The 21,951-nt window shown below is 37.1% G+C and overlaps 1 protein-coding gene across 1 annotated transcript in view; it reads right to left on the reverse strand.

Moving 5' to 3' along the window:
* Positions 1-21,951, reverse strand: part of KIAA0232 (KIAA0232 ortholog) — a 71,703-nt gene that overhangs the window by 42,747 nt on the left and 7,005 nt on the right. Inside the window, exon 2 of the mRNA XM_074148270.1 lies at positions 9,022-9,525. Coding sequence (XP_074004371.1) covers positions 9,022-9,252 — 231 coding nt within the window. The 5' untranslated portion in view covers positions 9,253-9,525. The remainder of the gene's footprint in view (positions 1-9,021; positions 9,526-21,951) is intronic.

Consider the following 21,951-nt stretch of genomic DNA (forward strand, 5'->3'; position numbering starts at 1 on the left):
CCAAATCCAGGTACTAGCAGGGAAAGAACTCAACTTAGACTTTTTGTGAAAAGCCAAAGAACCATCTAGCCACTGCAGTCCTCTCTTTCCCAGTTGCTGTAACTGGACCACTACAATCCTATGGAGTTGGACTGTAACAGAACAGCTGATAATACATCAGAACACATCACGCGCTCCTATGACTTCAAGGTCCTCAAAGGCATTCAGGACTGATGATTCCACTGTTTGCAGGCAGGGAAGAACTTTACCTATCGAAACCAATCAATCTGAGTATAAAATGCTGTAAACCAAATTTCTGTCAATTATAAACTCTTGCTTATAATCCTACCAACTTGAAAGGGCAGTCTATGTGTTGTTCACTAATTAGAAGTTACTCTAGGCTGAAACCAAGCAGAAGAAATGATCACACCCACTCCCAAGAGTGAGAGAACATGCAAATGCTGCATCTGTTGAAATCCTATGTTTGTTGAACAGGCTGCCTGGAGAGTTTTCCCATTAAAGTAAAAGCAGAAAAGAAGAAAATTTAGCAAGGCTATAGCTACAGCTATAAAGACATCATTTTACTTGCATATCTTGCCTACATGGCAGAAAACAAAGCCAAGAATTCAACAGAAACTGCCACTACGGAGTCCAGATATCTGAAAAGGTCATGTTATGACTGGAGAAGTTATTTCACAGCATTTATGGTTGCTCTCCTGGACTTTAGGTATAAAGTTGTGTGGCAAGCATCACAGACAACTGTAATCATCTGATTTCAGAGAATACAGGCAGTGCACACCTATGCTTGGAGAAGTGGCAAGTTCACCGTCACGCCATGGTCTACTGTACAAAGCACACTAAAAAGGTATCTCAGCTGGCCCCAGAATCCAAAATAGTACAATTATATCAGCACAGAGATGGCTGTAAATAAATCCTGACTCTTGAGAGTTCTAACCAGCCTGGCACTTCAGCTTTTATCTCTGCTTTGCATTATGTAAGCCTTTGAGAGAATACATTAGTAGTCAGAACTTAACAATAAAAAAGTAATTCTGTTATTCTTTTTGCATGACTGTGAGAGATATACCATAACTAAAAGATGGTTTTGATTACTCAGAGCAGAAGCTAATGATAACATTTTAGCTATATTACACAGATGTGCCTACTTCAATAGCATAGTACATAAGAGAGGCACCATGGAGCCTATGTTAAGTTTGATGTCCTGAAACAGACGTTTCACATATTGGTACAGTCAGGTTTGCAAAGGAATCAGCATTTCAAAATGATCACTCGCACTGGTACAAACGAAGACAGTTTGAAAGAAAAATTTCTCAGAGAACCACAGTCCACGAGAACAAATGTTGTTCTTTTGCGCTAACATATTAGCTGAAGCTGACTACCCTGAAACCTGTACAATTTGCACAATTGCAATGACCCCAAGAGCTTACTGCTGAGCTCCAATCCCTGCCACCGCAATTCCTGTCCCCTAGAAGGGAATAAACAATACAAATGCATAGTCCATGATACTCCAAATCTACCCCACATCTAACAGTCACCAAGACAGAACTACAGAACAGAGCAGTTATAATGAACAAGTCAAACGCCAACTAAAAATTAAAAAAAAATAAAAATAAATAAATAAAATGAAATAAAATAAAATAAAATAAAATTAAAAAAAAAAGAGTAAATCCCACAGAGACACTGCAGCAGTAGGAACCTGAGTTGCATTGGTCAGAACTGTGACATGACCTTTGGCTGGAAGCTCTTTTAACGGCGGCACTTGAGGAATCCAACTGAAACAACTTCAGCACCTGCAAAGCAACTCTAGGTGCAGCTGTTCCTCACAAGCCCAACTACAGGTGCTTTCACAGCACAAAGCCCATTGCGCTGGGGGGAATCACAAGTCTGCTCTGAGCCCTAAAATAGGAGGCCCTACCCCTGCTGCACAGGCAGGAGATCAGAGATCTAGGAATTTTCTGAGGCACGTGTCTTTACGGTAAAGCCATTTCAGTTGCCTTCCACTGCTTAACTGAAGAGGAGTCCACATTGCTGCAATTTTGGTCACCAAGTTAATATCGCATACAAAAGATTTCTTTTCCAAAGTTTAAATATGACAATGTGACGTACACAATCCTCAGCTGGTCACTCCTGAAAGGATGGGAGGAAGGGAGCAGAGCTATGTTTCCCTCTATGAGCTTTTTAACTTAGTTGTCTGAGCTTTAAAAGAAGTTAAACTATTTTCTATTAATAAATAAGCTTTATGGGCATGTTAACTTTGAGGATATAGTACTGTTTCTTAAATATGATAAATCTGCTATTTCTTCAGTTTACATGTTTATGTATGGGAAAAAGAGGGGTTTTATTCACAACCCTGCAAACATGTACACATTTGAATACTCCAACAACTTCAAGTTAATCATATTAAAAAAGTACAGGCAAAAGTCTTAGTCCCACAGTTCCCTTGCCTACCTGACTATTCTCTTCTTCATACACAAGTTTTCACAACTTGAATTTTACATACTTAGTTTGGGTAATGATTAACAAACTGAGGTCAGAAAATTTTTAAAATTGTTCCTGCAGGAATATTGCACAGCCTAATAGAGCAGTAACACAAATATAAACTGAAAATGTTTTTGCATTCAAGAAAGTCACTTCTACCTGTTGCTGGTGAACTTTGAAACTTAACGACACCTGTGCAGCAGTCTCATAGCACACATTATCCTGTTATAATGGAACTATACTCTGCATATTTTAATGCATTAAAAAAAAATTGGGTTTGAGTGACCCACAGTTAATTCTTAGGGATGATAGAAGAGCAGTTGCAATTAAACTTTTGTTAAATAGGCATACCAGCCACATTAACATTTAATACAGGTTTAGTGTAGTACAGAGGACCAAATCCTCATTTCTCCTCCTATCTTTAGGTTATGGACAAGTTTGTCACTTCAAAACAGAACACATCCTCTTCTCCCTAACATATACATGTGAAAAACTAAATATCCATTACTAGACTATAAATTCAGACATCAGGTCCCTCTACTGGGTTCACACGGGATGGCAGGCAGAACAAATGCCCCACGTTCCACTGGATCTTGCAACCCAGCAGGTGCATCACAAGCGCTGACAGCAAAAGGTGTCCCGTGTCACCCGCACACACTAGCCAAATGCACAAGAGTTGGAAACGATATCCCCGTCCTAGTTCGGCATGATAGGCCAAAAGCATTTACAATGATAAAACCACAGAGTAAAGACCTAAAATTTATCTTATGTGGGCTGAGGTCTCTTTTCCACTGCTTTGCTGTTCTCTTCTAATATAAAAAAGAAAACTACATTTTGGCATTTAGATATGTACGTGCTAACAATGAAAAAGCAACAATAAAAACTATGATCAGAGAGTCAGCAGAAGTGTAGCTATTGTTCTGAAGACTTTTTCTATCGCACCATGTAAAAGATTACCTGAATGGAAATATTTCAAATCAGTCTACAAACAATCTTCCAGAATGAAACCCTCCCTCTTGAAAAAATGAAAAGGAAAAATCTCATGCTGGTCACAGAAGAACAGAGTTTGCAGTACAACAGCTACTTAATTCTCAGAGTTAGGAAAGTATTATATTTCTTTTTAAAACTTTTTAAGGATTTTTACTTTTGAGGGACAGAAAAATAATGTCAACTTCCAAAAACGAGTTAAGAGAAATAGATCAAAAGCAACAGAAGACACTTGACATGGAAAGTATGCATAACAAATGCATTTAGACCTTCATGCTGCATGACCAAAGGCTTACAAACAAAGCCTTTATCTCGCAGAGTGTCTAGCTGTTGGGTTTGGGTTGGTTTTTATTTTTTTTTATAAAGGCTCCATCCCTTCAAAGAGAAGGACAGTCTGCAGGCAAAAACAACAACAAAAAAACCCAAACAAGCTCCCAAACTTGTTATATTCAGAAACAGCTATGCTTACAAATACTATATAAAAGACACAACACAGAACACTGATTTTAATACTGTACAAAAAAGACCAATGAAATAATGCTTCACACAAAATATATTTTAAGGCAACGCCTTCCACTTCACACAAATTATACTATCTTTATGCAGTATTTACTGTATCACAAACTGGTTTGAGAACACGTGTATCTACAAATACACTTCTAATTAACATTTAAGTAACAACCAGAAACCTTAAAAGCACCCAGTTGGTGTAACATTAGGAAACCAGCAGCAAGGCATTCTGATTTTAAAAAAAAAAAAAAAAAAAAAAAAAATCAATCCAGTCTGAAGTCAAAAGGCTGTCTCACAATGTTCAGATCTCCCCCAACAGCAATTCTGTGGGTTTCCAAAAGTTAAAGATTTGTCAGTAATTTCATGAGGTTTTCTCCTTAAATTACCCTTTCTTCCAAAATAAGAAAAATCAGTAATAAAATGGAAATTATGAAAGCATATATACTTAACAGAAACAGTCTGCACTTTAGTTACCATTACACGGTCTTTAAATCCATACCAATTTTACGAGGTTTTCTTTAACACACAAAAAGCATCTAAAAAGTCACCTACCTCAGAACAAAATACCAGCGGTTTCCAAACGTTTTGAACAGAGACCACTGACAGGCCTCAAATCTTAAAAAACAAAACAAACAAAAAACCCCCTAATGGACCCAAGTAATGAATATAGTATGTTATATACCATGGTTCAACAGATTCCTTTAGTAATTTTGACCATGTAGACATCTAATCTATATGTAAATCAATTTGAGAATCATGTTCTCTAGAAAGTTTGTAAGCAAGAAACACCTTTGTTTCTAGAAAAATATAAGGCAGCAAATCACCATTAAAGTCCTTACTTGTCTCCTGATAGGACAGACCTAAACTTAACTAGCCCAAACTATTCCTATGAACATGCTGCTGTGTCACAGTAATCAAGGAAAACCTGCAAATCCAATTCATATTGTCTTTGTATTCTCTCCTCTATCAGTCAACGCTGGAGAAAAATCCCCAAGAGCCTCCTCCCTTCTGCTCTCTTAAACCCTCCCACCAGCAATATCATTGCTGATGAAAAAAAAAGGGGGGGGGGGGGAGGAGAGGAAAATAAAATAAAAAGTGCACACACTAAGAACGAAGGAGCACTTAAGAACTTATACTTTTAGACTTACTTTCAAAAGTGGGAAGTACGGCTTGAATAAGAATTTTGTTATAAATGCCAATGATAAGTTCATTTGAGTATTTTATAAAAAACATTTAAAGTGTGCATATTTAGGAGGTGTTACAGTAATTCTCAATAGGTATGTATAACATCTATATAACCACAGCAGCTCTGGAAGATTTTGGTACGACAGTGCAATTTACCATAAACAAGATTCCTTTCTTGAAAGTTCTCTAGTAATTTGAAATGCAGCTGGGGCAAAACATACCTGCTAATCAATTTTCCCACTATTTTAATAGATATTTCAGCTCAAACCAATGAGTCAGAATAAAAATATATCAATAAAATAATACTATATATTAGCAACAAACCAGAAGGGAACATCCTGCCTATTCTCAAAAATAACCTTGAAGATCTAGTCAATCAAGACTCCCATACTCTTTTCAAATACTTATTTTATATGTAAACAGAAGGGACTGATAACACAATAACACTGATATCTTAAATAGCTGGATATTCCTTGTAAGGTTGGGGATGATTTTTCATTCATTTTTTATTTTAAATCTTTCTGTACTTACGTGACAGAACCTCAGTCAAGGACTTCAGAGTTCCACTTCCCTGCTACAGTTGATGACACTATAAAGAAAGCATGGAAGGAGGCTCCCTGAAGCAACTAAAACAGTGCTAATGATGTCATCAACATTCTGAGGTGGAAAGGTCTTAATGACCATCTTAACTTCAGTATACAACATTTCTAATGAAGATGATTTATAAAGTATCCATAAGATTAAGACTTCCTAAATTTGTCCTCCTCACCACCCCCAAAAAACCACATAGCAATGGATTGTTCATATGTGTAATCCCATTCTGGGTGTTCAGAGACCACACATTCCTTTTAACCTGTTCAAAACAACTATGTTTTGGGGAAGAAGTGATGCCTAATCACTCCCCACAGAAACAGAATTCTAGAAGCAAAGAATCGTAGAATCATAGAACAGTCCAGGTTGGAAAGGACCTCGAAAGATCATCTGGTCCACTCATTTGAGGGAAAGGGAGTCTAGATAAGATTATCTATCACCCTGTCCTACTCCATCTTGAAAAGCTCCAGCAATGGGGACTCTTATCATGTTCCTGAGGAGGTTGTTCCAGTGAACAATTGTTCCAACAATAAAAGAAAAATAATAATAAAAAAATTTCTCTCTCATATTCAGATAAAACTTCACCCAGAGCAACTTGTACCCATTGTTCCTTCTCTTCTTCATGTGGCTCCTTGTGAAGGGAGCCTTCATCCTCTTTGTAGTTGTCCTCTAAGCTAGGGAGAAATCATTGCAATAAACCCACTATGAGAACAGTTCTTTCCCTGGAAATTCTGTCATCTTTCTCAAGAATCAAAGGAATCGTATGGGAGGAAAAATTCCTGAGGTGCCAAGAATCAACTCTTCCATGGGAATTAATCTGAATTATATGAACTCAGCAACTGTAAGTCTTTTACTCCTAAATTGTTTCTCATTTAGATGTTTAATTGCTGCACTCTTCCCTGATTTCTATTTATAAACAACACTAGTATTTGTTTTTCCCCGTTGTCTTAATGTTGTACCCATCACCAAAATTGAGTTGACACTACTTACATGCAAGCATATGCTTTAGAGTACAGATTTTCCTGTTTCTGAATGATTTAACTAAACAAAATTTAATTTTAAAATGTGAGGTCATACAACAAGTAGGCAATAAGTAAAATAATAAATAAAAGTACAAGCAGATTATTTTAAGATTTCCTTAATGCTCCATGTAAGAAATTTGTACTTGCAGTCTTTAAAGATTAAGCTATTTGAGAAAGGAATTAGATAACAGTATGTTTCACAACATATGCACCCAGTCATTATTACAGAATATCATCCCAAAACTGACTTGGTATTAGGTCTCAAAATGTAGAAAACGTTTATTTGAAGTAGAGGGAACAAATGCAACATATGTATGTTATAAGCAGGATCAAATTGGAGGAGGTGGAAAAGAAACTTCCAGCTTCTTCAAATCTCGCTGTCGTTCAGAAGACACCCTGTACGTTTGTACTACAGCACCTGCTCAGCAACACAGGCTTTGGCTACCCTGTCTGCATGTGGTATTCTTCCCTCTTTGGCTCATTAGGTTCAGATAATCAACTTGGAAAAAGAACAGGCACATTCCTTAAAACTCTGCTATCAACACACAAAGTGCCCAGTTAAGGTATCGAAATGAGAAATAAACCGAATGAGGTTTTCATAATACAGTTACCCTGCTTCTTGCAGATCCTGATAAAAAGAAAACTAATTTTGGCACTTAAGTCATTTGAAATTATCACAGTACTGACTTCACAGTTTTGACTATGCTCTAAAAAGGACTGAAAAGAAAGAAGTCTTTTTTCCCCCAAGGTGACAGGGCTATCTATAAAGCTCCTCAAATTCTGCTGTGGTTTCACTTAGTTTCTTTTTTTCTGTTCTCACTCCATACCCACCTTTCAAAACAGGTTTTGGAACTTTATTCTGTCCCCTTCTAAAATACAGTTATTCACATCTGACCAAGACCTAAATAAATTCACCATTAAGGTACATTCTAAAAATTGCTTAGTGTGGGTTTTTTGAATTATTATCATTAACCGTGAGGTTGTTCCTAGTGACTTCCACTGCTGCCAGATAAAATTTATGTGCAAAAATAATTTTTGTTCAAAAGTTTTCTGTTTCACACAATGGAAGCACGAAGGCTTTTATGCACAGTAATGGTTGCTAAGAGTTCAGAAACTGGCAGCATCTGACAATAATTTTTTTTCTGCTTCAGCTACATTTACATCTATTCCAAAAAGCCCTGCCCTGCTCTTGGCTAGATTTTTGAAAGAGTAAACTAGAAAACAATGAAAATTCTGGAGCAGTTAGATAGCAATGTATGAAGTATAACCAAAACAGCAGCAACAAAAAAGAACTAATAATTAAGCCACCAAATAAGAGGTATTTGCTTTCCTTCCTCCCCACTGTAATCACAGCCACTTTATAAGATGAAGTCTATGATCAACAGCATCCTCATCCCTTGTTGAAAACACCAGAACTTCCCTGAGTCCTATATCCAGACAACTCCACTACGAAAAGTATTTTGATATAGGTTGGTGATGCAGAGAAATTAAAAAGAAAAAAATAAAAAAGGAAAAGAAAAAAAGAGGTGAAATCAGGACTGAAAAGTATGTTCTAAGGACATATAAAATCCATAGCAATAAAGGCAGAGGGAAAAAGTAATATAATTGTGCCTCTCTGATACGCAGCTTCACTTTTCTTCCCCTGCCTTTTTTGAGTAACAGCCATGTACAGCGACTCACTGTTCCACAACTCTTTTGCATGCCTTTTATCAGGATTCATCATTAACATTCTTTTAGAAGGATGAATAATGTATGTGCAATAATACATTTTAAATATTTGAATGCTAAAAAGAAAGTATGGTGGGTTTTTTTATTCTTTACTGAAAATAAATGCAAGATGAAATCCATGAGGAGAAGTGATGGGGAGTCTAAAAACTACTATGAAGCAGGGCAATTGGACACACAGTTAACAATAATTACATTAGTTTACTAATGTTCCAATATTAAATTAACCTTGTAATAACAAGTACTGAATGTCTGCATTTATGATACAGAACATTCCAGTGTTGCTACGATTGATACCAGAATTAGATGTGAAAATTCTGCTTAATGTAATTGCTCATACAGCACACTAACTACATTAATCTCACTTCACCCATCAAATTTGATTCCCGTGTGGTTTTACCCCCCTTCCACCCACACACTGAAAGACAACCGCCTCCCCATCTGAGCCATACCCATGTAAAATACACAAAACATAACTGATACAAAAACTCACTTTCACTGGACAACATCTAAAATATGTAAATACCTGTTCCTGCAGGTCGTAGTCATAGCTATCATGCAGCAGAAGACTGAGGACATACCGAGTATAAATCATGGCATCAATGCCACACTTCTCTAGCTCTTGTCCCAGCCAGGTCTGCACTGGACCCAAAGCATGTAGCAGAGACATTTCAGAAACAGATACAGGGCCTGGATAAGAGCTTGAGGAGCTTTCAGATGGCAAACCATCCACAACAACTGTACAGATAGGGCGCATGAATCTAGGTGGTTGGCATCCTTATAACGTGAAGCATTTTCTGTAGTTGATATTCCGTCGATATCTGGAGGTGATTTTCACTCCAGTAAAAAGGAGAGAGGCTTGACTTCTAGGACAATCATTTATATTTCCTGGCAGTTAGCCGTCTAGAGACGAACATCACTCTTCAGGCATGACCAGTGAATAAACTAAATCCTAATAGCAAACACATATGTAGATGTGTTTTTCTACCTTAATTTCACATTGAGGCCAGATGCAAGTCCCCAGCAGGACCTATAAAGAGGAAAAAATGATAAGTTGTGATAATGTGTATCCATACATGAGTAATATTAAACAGTGAAAAAAAACACCCAATGTAGAAAGCAGTCATTCATATACTGCTTAATCCATATATATAGTACACCTATTCAGTGTCATTTTGAAGAGTTAACAGGAATTATTCCAAGTTTAAAGGTGACTTTTAGGAAAAGTACTTTTTAATGCAGGAAGAGAAATCCTTTTATCAAAGACTTCACAACTAATCCATTGATTGAAATATACGTTTGACCTAGCTTTATGGGAAAGTCGAGATTTTATTACTTCCACTGTCAGCTGAAAAAAACTCCACTTTGATAAAAAAAACCCAACAATCTGTATTAGTTTGCATAAAGACTGACTGTATATTTTGTGTCATTAGAAGACAATATAATCATACTATTTTACAGTGATTTCCGTTTCTGAACCAGAAAAAAGCATCTTGTTTATAAAATGCTGAATTTATGAAATTTGTCTGACCAGGAGTTTTATAAATCCTACCACTAAATAGTTGCTATCTTCAGGCTTAGGGTTTTTGGAGGTTTTTTAATTCCAATATTTGCCTTGCCTCAGGACAGCAAAGCATTTTATCATTCAAAATCTGTCCTCATGAAAACTTAAAAAATTAAGCAGAACATAATTTATCAGTGCCAGAATTAACATTTAACCCTCTTTACAGAAAGCATATACCAGTCTTACCTGAGAGTTCACACTCTAAAGCATATCCTAAAATAGACAAACCATCCTAAGACTTACACCACCCACGATCCCAAATCAATCTCGGTAAGTAAGGGGCAGAAGGTGCAAGCACCACACATGTAGACATTCTGCCCTCTAACTCAGAAAAAGCCAAAAACGGTTTTTTTGGACTGGTCTGCCAATCAACCACATGCCAATCTGACATTTGTGTAGGCCTTCTTTCTCCTCTCCAGCTTCTCAGCAAGAAAAGAGAAAACAAAGCTCAAATCCTAACAGGAAATACCTGAAAGGAAACAAAGACTAAAGGATCTAAGCAAAATCTACTGTTTTGTTTCAACCCCACTGTTAAGAAGACCAACACACTCAAAACAGACATCACCTAATACAACCATCTAAACTTCACACTGTGGGCAGCATTTCACATGGGCAGCACGTGTTTTGTGACCAAAATTGAAATATGATGTTACAGTGGACTCCTATGTCCACACAACAAAAGACTGTAGTTTTTAGAAGCTTTCTTTAAATCACCACGCAGGTACAACGACATATTCCAGATCTTTACTGAGCCAATTGTGACACCATCAAAAAGAAACCCGTTATAATCACTTCCTACAGAGCTGACAAAACCCTACGCTACGTTAAAGCCACCTTACTTCTCTGATTTTGAGAAAGTAGGTAATGCAAGAGTATTCAATCTTTGTCAATAACATGTTTGTATTAGTCAGAATCTCATAATAACAGGTGGAAACATCCTGCAAAGGGCCTGGAGGTCACTGCTTCACCACATAATTAGAGAACAGAAAGTATGAGAAAAGTCTAATATTGTGAGCAAGATACTCCAAACCAAGAGCCACAAGTCCAAACTCTTCATGAGTTCATTTTCTCTTAATTGTTGAAGAACAACATTCCACTCAAAAATCTTATTTCATCCTTCTCCTGCTGGTACTCCACCATCACAGCATGTGATGAAGGCTCTCCCTAAGTCAATGCCACAATCCCAGTCAGCCCCTCAAACCTTCTGTTTCAAAGATCCAGGAAAACTGACACTTTTGATTTATCTTTTTTGAGACATGGAGCAGAACTGCCTGAATGTTAAGGAAATCAACAACTTTTTGACAGAGTCCACAGAAAGTTCCATTGGAAAGAGGAAATTATGAAAAACCAGATGGAGAAGAAAATCAGGAAGACAAAAAAATTGCCCAGATGGCGGTGTCCAAAGAGTTACAGTCAACGGCTCAACGTCCAAGCAGAAAGTGAGAAAGTGACCAAAGAAGAAATTAATTTTAATTCAGCAGGTCTCCCATCTACCCATAGATCCAGATGAGTGGTGAGACACTGGAACAGCTTGTCCAGAGAAGTTGTGGATGACCTACTTGAAGTGTTCAAGGTCAGGCTGGACAGGGCTTTGAGCAACTTGATTACTGAAAGACATCCCTGTCCACAATAGGTAGCATTGGTCTACACGATCTTTAAAGGTTCCTTCCAACCCAAACCATCCTATGATTCTATAACATACCAAAGCAAAGGGCTTCTGGATACTGAGTCACTTCAATCAAAACTTACTTAGACACATGGTTTAGATCCTTAGCACCTACTAAGGACTCAGTTTATAGTACAGCTTTTCCCTGAATGAGGTGATAATGTGGCCTCTCTTTTCTATCTTAACACTTATTTTCATGTGGCATTCGAGAAATTCGGTTCTTGAGATCTAGGCTGACAAAATCTGATTTACTTTGGCTGACCAGTTAAAGTGTGTCTTGCTTATTTTGGATGGGGAGGAGAGGGGAGTGACAGCGAGAGATAGGTTATCACAGGAATTAAGAAATGAGACAACAACAAAATTTCTATGATGCTCAAATATTATAGTCAAGCTTTTTTGAATATCATATTCAAGTACCTATTTTAACATTATTTGAAGTTTCAAAATAGATACATGATATAAAAACTGGAAATCTGAACAAAACTCTGGAATAATATTTGGAAGTTCTCATTTTACAAATGTCTCAAGTACTTTGTTTTACAGAAAGTCTTAAACATATTTCTATTATGTTTTAGAATTAAAGATTTCAAGCAAACAGAGTATTTTACCATCCCATACTAGAGAGAGGCTTTCCATATCAAAGTTGATACACGTCACTCAAAGAGTGAACATTTCTGCTAATAGATGTGAAGCGTGATTTTAGAGATAACATTTTCTGACAAATAAATTATCACCTCTTTTTAACCTTTTTCACACTGTCTTGTTAAAAATAACCTTCTCCAGCCTCACAATGACCATGGCTAATCTGAACAGGGAGACTACAATACAGCCCTAGTAATTAACGCAAGGCTAATTATTTTAATGACCAAGTTGGAAAGAATTCTCCATTTCCAGCTATAAAATATGATGAAGGGACAAGTCTTACAATGAGAATTACCAAATAAAAATGTACAAATCTCTATCAATAGTTGGAGAAAACTACTGATTACTTACGATTCCTGAAGTCAAAAATATGAGATGAAATTCCTTCAAAAGAATTTCTACTTAGTCCACTTCTTAGTCAAATTTTTCCTTTTAAGTAACTCCCAGTTTTTGTAATAATCAATGACCTTAACAAGGTCACTGTTACATAAGCTGTCAACAGCTTAACAACTATAGGCACAAGAGCCAATTTATGAAGTGTCTTGTAAAGGAATGAGAATACAATACTGTGTAAACACTCAGATTTTACAACTTAAGACTATCTTAGAACAGACACTCTTTTTCAAAATTCTACTCAGTGTGATATTCACTAAACATTCTTTTGACCTAAAATAGAGAGAAGACACCAATAAGCGAGTTTTACTCTCCTGAAATCTAGTTATGGAAAATAGAAAACTTAAACAACCTACAGCAAGAATCAGGAAGAAGGATGGATGAATGGAACACTTAAGGTTCGTTCACTTAGAAGGGCAACGAAGCTGGTGAGGGGTCTGGAGCACAAGTCTTACGAAGAGAGGCTGAGGGAACTGGGGCTGTTCAGCCTGGGGAAGAGGAGGCTGAGGGGAGACCTTATTGCTCTCTACAAGTACCTGAAAGGAGGCTGTAGAGAGGCGGGGGTCGGTCTCTTCTCCCAAGTTACAGATGATAGGACAAGAGGCAATGGCCTCAAGTTACGCCAGGGGAAGTTCAGGTTAGATATTAGGAAATATTTCTTTACTGAAAGGGTTGTCAGGCATTGGAATGGGCTGCCCAGGGAGGTGGTTGAGGCACCATCCCTGGAGGTATTCAAGAGAGGAGTTGACATAGTGCTTGGGAATATGGATTAGTGTTGGGTGGTGTCGTGGTGTGTGTGTGGGTTGCGTGTGTGGTGGTTTTGTTTTTGTTTTTTTGTGTTGTGTGGTTTTTTTTTTTGTTTGGTTGGGTTTTTTTGGTTTTTTTTTTTGTTTTTTTTTTCATTGGTTGGACTAGATGATCTTAAAAGGTCCCTTCCAACCTCTGTGATTCTGTGAAATCACTACAAGAGTTGCTCTTGCATGGTCATAACCTTGGTTTTGAAGACTAAATATGCCTAGTCTTCCCCATAAGTGAAATGGAATACGGGTATTCTCATAGCAAATGCATAAAATAATAAAAAAAAGAATTTAAAAAAAAAAATGTCTTGGTACTACAATAACGAGAGCCACACAAACACCTTCTTGTGACGCTTGTGCCTACAGGAATGCAGCATGATAGTGTAAAATTACACTAATATTACCAGAGTGCAGTAAAAGAAAGGTGTAAAGAAATCACTCTTCAACGAAGCTTGATACAAACCCACCAAGAAAGTACTAGTACAAGTAACTGTTCTTACCAGACAATCAACACAAAGAGCAGATTGGCTAGAAGCTCATGCCAGGCAAAACATTTCCATGTCTCCAACAACTTTTTTTCCTCCACAATTCTTTCATATAAAAAAAGAAGTTATCTCAAGGAGCTTACAAGTAAGGCCTTTTTTCTGCAATTGTTTCTGCTCTTGGAAAACAGTGACCAAAGCCAAACCACAAAACCCACTGAATCAATCAACGGTAACCTTATCTGTATTTTATCAGCACCAAGAGGTGTCTGAAAATTATATATCTGCACAGCAAAGTTCTGAACAAACTTTTTTTTTCAATTAAAAAAATAAGTAAACCTAATGTTTTAACAAGCTTTCAAGCTTTTTTAAAGATATGCCTACTATCAACTCTTAAAGTAACAGAAATATTGGAATCGGAGAGCAAAAACCATACCCCTTATTATTGTCCTTTCAGGTAAACTAAAGGCCCACAGACTATTTCTTGAAGATCATAAAAAGGTAACTTAAAAAGGAAGCAAATTGTCTGCAGGCTTAAATCACTGTAGACACTGGGGTCTACACTCTCAGTGGAAAATAAATACATTACAGGATCTACAGCCTGAAAGAAGTTGAAAAATTTATATCTTATTTATTTGTACAATCTGCAAATAAAGTCTCTCAAGCCTCAAAGTTACTCTTTACACATTTTGATATGTCTACTACAGAGATCTCTTAGATAAAAGATACAGATTCTACCTTTTTCCTTCCTTCTACTCCCAAAAGGGATTACATCGGTGTTTCCAGTGCTTCACTCTGCCTAGTGCTGGATGTTAACAATTAGACCAAACACATTCTCACACAATAGTTAAGTCGTAACTGCTGTTTTATATAAATTTCCTCTATTATTCTGTGAAATATGCCAGTATATTACATAGTTTACAATTAACAGCTGCCATTTTCAGGTTTTTCTTTTCCCCCTGCTACGGTCTTTGACAATGTATGACAATTTTTCAATGCACGGAGGAAAAAAAAAAGATAATAGAATTCTTACCTTTTAAAATTATTATTATTTATATAATGTGGATATAAGTCACCACATTTTTTAACCAGGACTAAGTTTTTTAGAAGTAGCATTTTTATCCAGAATGGTTGTAAAAGCAGACAATCCTTCCTCTCCATGACAACTACATGTAGCAAAAAATATGCAAATCCTAAATAGTATAAATAAAAGTAAAAATTTTATCAAGTTTGGTCAACAAACAACATAATAAAATCACATATTCACTTCAGTAAATTTCAGGCCCCCCTAGAAGACTGATAATGAAAAGCACAGTCACATCATATGATGGTAACAGAAGTCCAAAATTGCATCAGCAATTTTACCATCATTTCTTTTGTTTCTTTCAGTGAAAAATCTAAACAAATCTTTAACATACAAACCAAATGGCCACACACTGGGAAGGGCACTGTCAAAGCCCAGAAACAAAGCCTATTTAAAATCTAGTGAACAATAGAATCTGTGTCCTTAATAAAATTCACATGGCATTTAAAAGACGTGAATTCAGGAATAAAAGAAGTTGTTATTTTTTAATCACATTCCTCGATAATCTAAGAAATTTGGCTAATAAACAGCAAAGCAGGGACTTGATTCATGACCAAGGCATTGAAACACTATCATAAATAAAAAAAATTTATAATACCTATGCTATAAACAAGCCTCTCCCTCCATCCCAGTTCAGACAATTTCTGCCACAGAGCTTCAGAAGCATTGCCATGCCATGGGGAACACAGATGAAAACACCTGACTGGAATCAAAGCAAGGAACACTAAAAGTGGTCAGAAGAATAAAAGCAGCTCTGTGAACTAACTTTTAAGATATGCACAGAATTTCCTTTTTTAAGAAGTATTATCGGGAAGTGCAAGAATGATACGATCTCATTTGTAACGGATAGACGTTTTAGAGTTGACTGATGTCTAATGAGGCTGGGCTTACGCTATGGTTCTAGTGTAACTCAGTTAAGTCAGAGAACCGGCAGAGGGGACAGAAACCAGTCTGTGGGCGTCACTGCAGGATTTTTTTTTTTTCTTGTAAATCTGCAAGCTTATTTTCATAACACTTATCCAAATGAAAATCTGAAGCTGCTAATCCTATATAAAAGCTTAATGGAATTACTCAAAGGATTCAAGAGCTACCATATAAGCCTCATTTACTTAGGTTAGCAAAGAAAAAGAACAGAGATATAACCAAGATGACACCAGGGGCATCAACAGCCCAGTTCTGTAGCATTCTGCACTGGGACCCGCATTGCTTATGTGAGCTAGAAAATGGGATGGGCGACACAGTGAAGAAGCTACCACACAACAGCAAGCTATCAGGGATAAGTGAATACAAAATAACTGAAAAAATACAGATGGACCTTATGAAACGGGGCTGGGCAATAAAAAGGCAAACAAAATTCAGCACAGATGAACTTGAAATGAGACGGAGAAGGAATAATAACCTCATGGTATTAAAATATAGAACAACGAGTTGTGAGCTGACTATTAATCCCAGGATCTAAGTAGCATGGTTGATATTTCATTAAACTATAAACTCAAACCCAGCAATACTCAAAAGAGCAAATCACAGAACAAACAAGTCATCTTTGTGTCACTGAATTAATGTTTTACACACATATTGTACATCACATGCAACCCCAGTCCTGTAATATCAAAGACTTATGTGCCTCTCCCTGGATGACATTGACTGTTCAATGTGGTTTGTTTTTTTTTTTTTAATAGAAAAGTACCAATGCGTTAGTAAGAGCTATGTACAAAACTTGACACAACAGGTAGGAACTCCTTGTCAAAAGATACTGAGGACTCAAAAAAAAAAAAAAAAAATTAGATGGGCTTCAAAGGAAATTGAACAAGAGAGAGCTGAGAGTTTCCAACTAGACAAATCACATCAGGCTCAGGAAATCCCCTAGACTGAAAATAGTGTGAGGCCTGAAAATGTGTGAGGTTATCACATACACTCTCCCTGTTCTTTTTCCTTCCTAACAACTTACTTACAGATGCTGTTGCAGACAAGTACCAGATTTGACAAAGCCTTTGTCTGAACCAGTACAGCTGTTCTTATAAAACATTCATGTTCACCATAATACAAGAACACTTCAAAAAAAAACCAAACCAAAAGTAGCTAGAGGAGTTCAATTAGCTGATGCACTCACAGGGCTGTGCATCATTAACATATATGAACTTTGTGACAATATGCCAGAACATCAGTCCTGTCAGAGAGCAAAAACCGAGCTGTGAGAAACAATTGTTACTGGACTGCAGAATTAGCAGGTCAGACACCTGCACTAGGGGTTCAGCTGCGTATCCAAAAATCCCAAATTCTTTGTAATCTGAGTACTCTCCACTTTCTCAAAACAGACATGTAATATAAGATCGAAAATGTACAATTTGTAAGTTAGGGGGGAAAAAAAAAAAAAAAGCAAGATGGAAAAAGTATGACCCAGCAGCAAAGCCTATAAACACTTTGAAGAACCGTCACAGCCTACTATGCCCACCACATACCAAAATTTCATCACTTTATAGAATTGTAAAAAGGTCTGACAGTGGCTTCATAAACAGACTCTTTCAAAAGGGTTCCTATTACATACAGCAGACTTGTAAGAAGCATCTCTTCATAGCGAAGACCTAGGAAGTGGTTCTTAACTACATATAATACAACTTAAAAATTTAATTAATAAGCCCTAATAGTTGGCAAGTTTTGCTGATCATGGTTCAATAGGTGTCTTGATAATTTAGGAAGCAAATTTTACCGTCAAGACAGAAGTATTGTCATTTCATAGCATCACTCAGAAAATTGTTTCAGGACATCAGGACTCAGTATTAAAGATGCATTAAAAAAAAAATCAAAAGCAAACACTTCATTACGCAGCACATAGCCACTGCTTCCATTTCAATAAACATAATGGAGCCCAGAACATTTCTGAAAAAATAAAAACTGACAAATAAAACACTTTCTGGTACCACAGTTTGTTGTGCACTCATACCAGATAAGCGTAAGTACAGCACATCTGTAACCTCCATACCCCCCAACCCAAAGCATTGTCTCCAAAATTTTCAGTATCATTTTAAGGGCTTAAAACTGTTAAAAACACCTTCAAACATTGATCAGATTTAATAAGTTGAAAGATAAACTGTCTGAATCTAGGGGAGTAAACACTGCTTCACTAATTTTGAATGAGCAGCTGCCATTAACAATGACAACATTTACATTATTCAAGTAAGAATTTGTCCAAAATTATCCAGTTACTAATACAGTCCTAAATAATTCCATTCTTAAACAAAACATGAACAAACTGCCATGAGAAGTTTTTTCTTCCAGTTTAGTTTGTTACTCTCTAGACTGAATTTTGAACTAAATTTCAAGCTTGCTTAAAACTGGTGTTTGAAATAAATTTTACTCCTTTCTTTAAACGAGACTACAATTTTTTGAAATCCTATCTGAAAATAAAGAAAAATGTACACATATCCTGTAACTCAGAAATATGGTAATTTTTTAATAAGTTTAAAAATACAAATCAGCATGTAATGACAAGGAATTTAAGTAAATATTTTTCACATTAAAAAAAAAAAATCAACTTAAAACAATGCTGCATATAACTGACAAAATTTGAAGTAATTACTACCATTGCCAGCACAAGTACCAGTTTGTAAAAACCAGAAGTGATGGTTTTTACGCCAGCAGTAACTAACTTCCAAGAGAATGATACCAGCAGCAGCGTCTTGGCAGAGACACCTGTGTGGCTGTCGACTCAAAGGCTAGTTAGCGTAATACAAACTGCACCGTGACTCCATACTGCCAAGAGAGGATGGTCTACTCTTTCTCCCATCATCCCTTCCTGGTGCTCTCACCCTTCTGTCCTTGTACTTAACCCATCACTGTGTGGTTGCAGGGACAAACTGGATCAGCTTGTTCCAAATGGAAAAAAACCCTCATTTTTTAGTGGGCTAGTCTTAAAAAAATACACATAAGCAATCAACTCACCCCGTTGCCACAAAATTTCTACATCCGGATAAGAAAGGAAGTGGGGTTGCTCCTTTCAGCACTTTAAGCAGAAAGCTACATTTTAGCTAATTCAGATGCAAGTCCTTCAGACCAGCGCTACTCTTTGGAATGTGAAGTGTGGAAGCCAATCCAGGTACTTCAACAGGTATGATATGTACTTCCAACATTTTTACAGAGATTCCCTACTGATCCATGCAACTGTACTCTGTACTTATATCATTCAGCAGATTCAGCCGCAAAACAAACAGAATCTCACCACAACAGTAGCCTAGAGATAACGAAGAAATTACTGGTTGCTTCAAGTACGAGAGAGGCAGGTGTTGCACTGTAATTAGCCTAGAATATTATAGAATCATAGAATTGTCTAGGTTGGAAGGGACCTTTAAGATCACCGAGTCCAACCATCAACCTAACTCTGATGACAACCGTCACTAAACCATGTCACTAAGCTCTATGTCAACCCATCTTCTAAATATCTCCAGGGATGGTTCCTCAACCACTTCCCTGGACAGCCCATTCCAATGCTTAATAACCCTTTCAGTGTAAAAATTTTTCCTAATATCCAATCTGAACCTCCCCTGGCACAACTTGAGGCCATTTCCTCTTGCCCCATCTCCTGTGACTTGGGAGAAGAGACCGACCCCCACCTCTCTATACAGCCTCCTTTCAGGTGTGACTGATAATGCAGGCGGCCTCAAGAACACAGACATTGCCTCAGCTCATACTTTACAGTACTTCCCTCAACTATCGGTGTAATTTCAGTATCGCGGACATCAGGTTTGAGTCTGTTCTGCTATATTTCTTTCTACCATTGAAGACATTGGTATGATTTCAGTTTTTCAATTTAAAATTGCAGATCTTATCAGCGTACCAGACTGAAGCCTGTGACAAACATCTCGCTCTCTCCCATTTACCTCAGGTCTGTAACAATTGCCTCAATGTCCTGGGGAGAAATACCTGCCTAGATGTAACATCAAGGAGGAGACAGTCAGTCTTTTTGGTTCAGTCCCATGAGAATCTCCACAGGGACTCTATTTATCAAAAGCTGTTATCTTTTACTATGTACACAAGCCACAGACCACACGTCGTTGATTACCGTCATCATACTTCAGTAACTTTTTCTCAGGTTTAAGGAAACATAAATGGAGCTAATAAAAACCAAAACCAAACGTAAATAAGATCACAAAGGATGCATACATTTTAAGCTCACCGAGACATTTATCATCAGGACTTTCGGCATGTAAAATCTGTACACTTTCTACTACTTGTATCTCACTGTACTTACTGGCCTTTCTGCCACCAAGGATATGTGCAGGGCTTAACAATGCAACAGAGGATGCAGTCAAGTAATAGAAAGAACAGATACATGCTCTTGACTATTTTGATCAACTCTCTTTCCTGCCCTCCTAATGTCTTTGATTTACCCAACTTCTAGAGCATTTCAAACCACCTGTTACTAACAGCTATTTGCCTGTGTTTGAGCTCCTAAGTGGGATGGCAATTTGGCTTGGAGGCCTGAGCACCATGTTACATGTGTGCCCATTAAAACATACTTGCCTCCAGTTTCATAACCTCCCAGTGTGTAGACACAGACACCAGTGGGCCCCAACGGGTGCTGCCAGCCTCCTCCAAGGCGCAGGCAGCCACCAGAAGGAATCATCCCCCTGGCCACCAGCGGGGCCACCCTGATAAAATATTCAGCGCTCTTCACATCAGCTGGAACACTACTGCAGCACCAAATAGCCCAGCGGCCACTCTTTTATTGCAACCATATACGATTTATTTCAACTAATGTGCAATTTATTGTTAGACATACACTGCACCTTTTAGTTGGGGAAGGAAAAGCATAATGAATTATGAATTCCAAAGATCCAATAACCACTGACCATTTAAAGGCGATGATATTTCTGCAGCTATTTATATTTCCCAAGTTAATAATTCCGCTGTATACAAACACCTAACTAGTTAATGACCACACTACACACTTAACTTCATTTTGTTAGATTCTTTAATTTGTATGAAGGTCGTCTTTGAATGCTTAGTATTGAAGTTTTCTATACTTGGTCTACAATTCAAGGAGTTAATTACTACCTTTTTGAAAAGCTTAAAATAGCCTCATGAAGGGTTTAAAACCAAATATAACTATTGCCTAACTATATAGTCTTTTCCACTGATCTCTTCGTAAAAAAAAAGATGTTATCATAAACTCAGTTGGAAGTCCCATATAGACAATGTTCTCACTAATAACTGTGTAAAAATGTACAAAATGTGTCTGCCACAAGAGGCTCAGTAATCGCTAACAGTTCTGACAAGTTGAATTTGCAAGCTTTACGGCTTAATCAGCAGAGAAGGTACCGACTTTGCAGCAAAGAAAATATAGCAGACCTATAAAATAAACTGTTTCAAATGCTTCTCTCCTGCACTTCTACCATCTCTATTTTTAATCCAAAATGTTAGTAAATTCAACTCTCTATGTTTATGAAATTGAGATCAGAAGTAGGAGACTCTGCAAGTTTAAACAGAGTAACAATTCACAACAAAAAAATATATTTTCTAGCACTTGAGTGCATTTGCATAGGCACTGTTTGTCCAGTTTATGTTTTAAGATCGTCAGGAGAAGAAATTTTTCGTCTTCTTTTTCCATGAAAACAGTGGTGATATTTGTTGCCATATCATTTTGCCACTTTTATGATTAAGTATGTTGCTTTAAAATGCCATTACTTATTTAAAAAAAAAAAAGTTTCCAAACATAACAGGTAGGACAGGTTAATACTGCTCTTAAAATAACAAATTTGCTGTTTGCTACTTCAAGCGACAGCTGGAAATCTTATTTTCCTAAAATGGAAAATATTTGACTATCACCACCAG

This window comes from Numenius arquata, chromosome 5, assembly GCF_964106895.1.
Source record: "Numenius arquata chromosome 5, bNumArq3.hap1.1, whole genome shotgun sequence".
In the NCBI taxonomy this organism is placed as follows: domain Eukaryota; kingdom Metazoa; phylum Chordata; class Aves; order Charadriiformes; family Scolopacidae; genus Numenius; species Numenius arquata.